Source organism: Oratosquilla oratoria, chromosome 1, assembly GCF_046742065.1.
Source record: "Oratosquilla oratoria isolate Oo_2021 chromosome 1, ASM4674206v1, whole genome shotgun sequence".
NCBI classification, from domain to species: domain Eukaryota; kingdom Metazoa; phylum Arthropoda; class Malacostraca; order Stomatopoda; family Squillidae; genus Oratosquilla; species Oratosquilla oratoria.
In genome coordinates, this window is record NC_134777.1 from 119,182,577 (window position 1) to 119,188,576 (window position 6,000).

Genomic DNA, 6,000 nt, shown 5'->3' on the forward strand with positions numbered 1-6,000 from the left:
ATGTATATATATATATATGTATATATATATATATATATATATATATGTATATATATATATATGTATATATATATATATAAGTATATATATGTACACAATATACGTATATATATATATATATATATATATATATATATATATATATATATATTTTTTTTTTTTTAGGGTGGCTATATGCTTTCACTCAGCCATCACCCATATAGGGGAATAGGTCCTTTGGTATGTGCATTATTACTATTATATATATACATATATGTTATATATATATATATATATGTTATATATATATATATATATATATATATATATACATATATATGTATATATATATATATTTTTTTTTTTTTTTTTTTTTTTTTTTAAGAAATTGTAGGCTGTTAATTATGTCTAACCTATTACAGGAATCTCTAAGGTACTGGACAAGCAACCATTCCAGTGTCCTAGTGTGGTCATCAGTGGATTTGCTGATGTAGCATTACAAACCATGGGTGGTGCTTCAGGTGGCCTGTATTCGCTCTTCTTAATAGGTATTGCCAATAAACTTCAGGAACGTTTTGATGGAGATCCAGTCAAGAGATGGTCTGAAGCTTTGCGCAAAGGTATCGAATCCATGATCAAGTATGGGAAGGCTAATCGTGGTGACCGTACTATGGTAAGGAATTATATATTCTATATTATTGTTATTTATTTTATTTTATTTATTCATTTATTTATTTATTTATTTTCATTTCCCCCATCTTATAAGAGTAACTAAGCAGTGATAATTTTTTATGGATTTTGTATATATGCAAGCAATATGTGTTTTTTATTATACTGTAATATACATGTCATAGGGTTGCTAAATAAAAGCACATGAATCACTACAAATGAACATGTATTATATTAAAATGTGCCAAAGCACCACAATAACAAATGTGTGCATCCAGTAAGGAGGTGGAGTAACAACTGGTCGCCACTCTTTGGCTTCGTGTGAAACATACAAAGTTTGCTTGGTTCTTCTTAAGGAATGGTAAATAAATAATACAGTGACAATAATAAAATTAGTATACAACAAAATCTATGATAGATATGTAATGGAAAAATGCAAACACAACTGAAATATTTGCAAGTATAATACACTACAACAACTGTGTGATGCTACAATGCAGTATGTAATTATAATGTACACAATGGTACAATACCATCACATACACATACATATCCAATAGCCTTTACCCCCATACAGGGGAGGTAGCCAAAAAACAAAGACACGAAATCCACTCCCACCCATTCCATCCCCACATACTCCACTCCCATTCACCCCCCTCCCTCCCTCTTATCTTGGCTCCTCCTGGATGACGGGTCATTCATGCATCTAGCCCACTGCCCTGGGTCAGAAGCAGTGTAGCAAGATACAGCACATCCACAGTAAGGCCGCTTCCTTAAATTGGCAAACCTTCCTCTCCGTCCCTTCATGCAGAGAAAGAAAAGATGGGGAGAAATCCCTTCAGGCTGACTTCTAATTTGTTGCCATCCTCTCTCCTTGTACATCTCATCACCTTACATTTACCCACATTTATCTTCAACTTCCTTCTTTCACACACCTTCCCAAACTCTATCACTAACTTCCTTAATCCCTTCTCTGATCCTGCCACAATTGCAGTGCCATCAGCAAACAACAACTGGCTTATCTCCCATTTTTCTCCATTTTCTTTAACCATCTCCAATCCCAGACCCATTATCCTTGCATTTACCTCTTGCACCACCCCATCCATGTAAAAATTGAACAGCCAGGGTTGATCAAAGAATGCTGACATATTTTGCACATATGGAAAGAATGATTGAATAAAGACTAGTGAAAAAGAGTGCAGAAAGTAGAACTACACTGCCCCACACAAAGAATCACAAGAAAACAGCATAACATTTCTTCCCCAAGTGACCTAAGGGCCCACCTGGTATCTGTAGTCACTTACCTGAGAGTCATAAGTTTCCTGCAGAAAAGACCTGGGGCAACAAAGTAATTGATTAATTGTGCTTCTTTATGGCAGCTTGATGCACTCTTACCAGCCACAGAGGCTCTGGAGAAATGCATTGGACAGGAAATGACATGCGGCCAGATACTGACCAAGATGGCCGATGCAGCAGAGGCAGGTTGCGAAGCCACAAGACACATGAAGGCAAAGTAAGGGTTCTTTTGACTTCTTTCTTCCTCATTGCATAAGGTTTCTAAGAATAAAGTACACAAAGTTTTGATTAGAATATTCAATACCTTTTTTTTTTTCTCATTCTATCTGTTAATTTTCTGTCTCTCCCTCTCTCTACCTCCACCTCCATATCCCTCTCTCCCTCTGCCTTCATATCCCTCTCTCTCTTCCTCTCTCTCTCTCTCTCTCTCTCTCTCTCTCTCTCTCTCTCTCTCTCTCTCTCTCTCTCTCTCTCTCTCTCTCTCTCTCTCTTTTGTGGAAGAGACCAAGAACTAGGTGGCTGGATGGGATGAAGGGGCATTGGATGTAAGAGAAATGTCTGTTGAGCAAAGAAGAGAGAGTGCCAGAGATAGGAGTGAATGGAGAGTGGTGGTAAATGGGTAAACAAATGGTATGGCCACAAGGGATGTTCTTCTGGTCATTTCTGTAAGTTTCTTGACTGGATTGGTGTGGGGGGGGGGGGGATCACCATATAATGGTGGGGACCAGTTCCAGCAGAGAGCCCCTGCTCTGGAAGTGTTGCATTGCCTTTGATGTAAGTAGTGGTGGGTATTGACAGGGATGACCCTTCATTCATGAAGTGCTAAGATAGGAGAGACAGTGAATGAGTTTTGGATGTCTAGGGTGGGTGTATTTTTCACTAGGCATCCCCCACCCACCCACAAAGGAGGAAAAGTCCTTTTGGTATATATATATATATATATACATATGAGTGTGCATTTATGCTTAGTCACTTTTTGGTTGTTTAGGTGCAAACTACATTCATACATATACCAAGATCTTTTTCCCCCTTACAAGGGAAGTAGCCGAAGTCAAAAGGCATAAATCCTCTTCCACCCATTTCATCCCCCCACACCCCACTCCCATTCACCACCTCTCCCTCCCTCTTTTCTTGGCTCCTCATGGATAACAGGTTATCCCTGCATCTCATCCATTACCCTGGGTCAGAAGCAATGCTGCAAGACACAGGACATCCACAGCAAGGCCATTTCATTTAATCGGCGACCCTCCTCTCCCCTCATGCAGAAAAAGAGAAGACAGGGAGAAATCCTTTTGGGCTGCATCAAAATAGCATTCATGCATACACCCTCAAACCCCCCCCATCCCCCACCCATTCCCTTCTATTCATCACAGCATCATCTGTGCAAAAACAATACATGAATTTAAAAATAGTTTAGATAAAATGAGATATGAAGACGGGACACCACGAGCATAGCTCCCCTTCCCGTAAAATACAACTAGGTAAATACAACTAGGTAAGTACACAACCATTCTCCACACACCCCATCTTCTGTCTTCTCCCTTCCTTCCTTAACAGACATCCTTCATTCATGAAGTGCTAAGATAGGAGAGACAGTGAATGAGTTTTGGATGTCTAGGGTGGGTGTATTTTTCACTAGGCATCCCCCACCCACCCACAAAGGAGGAAAAGTCCTTTTGGTATATATATATATATATATATACATATGAGTGTGCATTTATGCTTAGTCACTTTTTGGTTGTTTAGGTGCAAACTACATTCATACATATACCAAGAGCTTTTTCCCCCTTACAAGGGAAGTAGCCGAAGTCAAAAGGCATAAATCCTCTTCCACCCATTTCATCCCCCCACACCCCACTCCCATTCACCACGTCTCCCTCCCTCTTTTCTTGGCTCCTCATGGATAACAGGTTATCCCTGCATCTCATCCATTACCCTGGGTCAGAAGCAATGCTGCAAGACACAGGACATCCACAGCAAGGCCATTTCATTTAATCGGCGACCCTCCTCTCCCCTCATGCAGAAAAAGAGAAGACAGGGAGAAATCCTTTTGGGCTGCATCAAAATAGCATTCATGCATACACCCTCAAACCCCCCCCCATCCCCCACCCATTCCCTTCTATTTATCACAGCATCATCTGTGCAAAAACAATACATGAATTTAAAAATAGTTTAGATAAAATGAGATATGAAGACGGGACACCACAAGCATAGCTCCCCTTCCCGTAAAATACAACTAGGTAAGTACACAACCATTCTCCACACACCCCATCTTCTGTCTTCTCCCTTCCTTCCTTAACAGACATCCCCCTCTCTCCCAGTGCCCCTTTTACCCCATCCATCCATCTCATCCTTGGTTGCCCCCTCATATTTACTTCATCCACCTCTGCCTTCCACACTTCTTTTACCAATCTTTCTTCACTCATTCTTTCCATGTGTCCAAACCATCCCAATATTCTTTCATCAACCCTATCTCCCAACTCCTTTTCCACTCCTGCTCTCCTCATCTTGTTTTTCACTCTATCCAGCCTAGTAATCCCTACCATACTACTGAGACATTTCATCTCAAACACATTTAAACTTTTTCTTCCTCTCTTATGTTCCATGTTTCTGCCCCATACAGTGCTGTCTCCTCATAGCATCCATTCCCAAATGTCTATTTCTCATTATACTTTTTAATCCCCCAAGGCATTTACTTGCTTCTCTCAATCTACATTCTACCTCCACCATCACTCCACAATTTCCACCACATTCGCCCCAAAGTATGTAAAGCTATCCTCTTCCTCCAGCCTCTCTTCCTTAATACTCACTTCCAATTTGCTGCCATCCTCTTCCCTTGTAGATCTCATCACCTTTCTTTTATCCACATTTATCTTCAACTTCCCTCTTTCGCACACCTTCCCAAACTCTGTCACTAACTTCAAAATAATACAGGAAAATTTATGAGAATATTTGTCACTATTTTCCTGTACTCAGGTGCTCAGATGAGAGGGAGGGTGGGAGGGGTGTGGAGTGTATTTAGGGATGAAATGGTTGGGAGTGTTTTTATGCCTTTCCCTTTTTGGCTACCTCCCTTGAATGGGGGAAAAAGCCTTGGTATATGTATGTATGTATATATTAATTAATTTTCTTTATTAATTCATTGGTTTATTTATTTTTTCTTTTCATGTTTATTTCAGGGCTGGCCGTGCAAGTTATTGTCGCCCTGAAGATGTTAATGATGTAGATGCAGGGGCACGTGCTGTTGCCCTTTGCCTAAGGGGTCTGGCTAAGGGTTTGCTTCTCTAAAGGTGCAAAATAGAACAAGGAGATTGGTAATATGAAAAGACCCAATCAAAATACATTTTTATTGAGTTGTTGTGCCGGTTCTGTTTTTTGTTCTGATTCTTCTTAAATTTGTTACTTTATATAGCTTCTATTTTATTCCAGTTACATGGAGAAGGTCATGTGTTCTCACAACAGACCACTTCAAAAGTGCTTTCAATAAATTTATAAAAAAGAATATAAAATTTGTCTTTTATTTCTTCCTAAAAATGCCCTTTTCCAGAGGTGTATCTTATCCACTTTACTTTTTTGTTTAGGAATGTCCCCTGCGGGGCTACAAGGAGAAGGATGCCTAGTCCCAATCCCTGTTCCTTTCTTCTCGCCTCTTACGATCCAAGTGGAAATACTTGGTGGCAGAATTCTTTTCCCCCACCACAGGGAATTCCCCACCACAGAAAATGAATACTCAGAGAAATGGTACAGGACAGCAACAAGGGGTTGGGGGACAGCACAACGGAGGGACAGTCGTAGTATAAAAGTGACATCATTTCTCTATGAACAGAGTTTTCCTCTATCATAGACAAAATGATGTGTGGCTCTGGTCTGTAGGGTCACCCCATATAGACCCTAAAGTATCAACTGCATGCTACTTTGCCACAATAACAAGCAGCCAATACCCCAGACATGCCTTTTCCTTTTTGGCTACCTCCCTTGTAAGGGGGAAAAAGCCTTGGTATATGTATGTATGTATCATATCCATTGATGAATGCAATGACTTCAGTGACTTACAAG

The 6,000-nt window shown here is 40.0% G+C and overlaps 1 protein-coding gene across 12 annotated transcripts in view; it reads left to right on the forward strand.

Moving 5' to 3' along the window:
• Positions 1 to 5,453, forward strand: part of LOC143025629 (triokinase/FMN cyclase-like) — a 58,674-nt gene extending 53,221 nt beyond the window's left edge. For all 12 annotated transcript variants that reach the window (XM_076185661.1, XM_076185647.1, XM_076185655.1 and 9 more), the window contains exons 11-13: positions 402 to 652; positions 2,028 to 2,161; positions 5,124 to 5,453. In XM_076185661.1, coding sequence (XP_076041776.1) covers positions 402 to 652; positions 2,028 to 2,161; positions 5,124 to 5,232 — 494 coding nt within the window. In that variant the 3' untranslated portion in view covers positions 5,233 to 5,453. The remainder of the gene's footprint in view (positions 1 to 401; positions 653 to 2,027; positions 2,162 to 5,123) is intronic.
• The last annotated feature ends 547 nt before the right edge of the window (positions 5,454 to 6,000 follow it).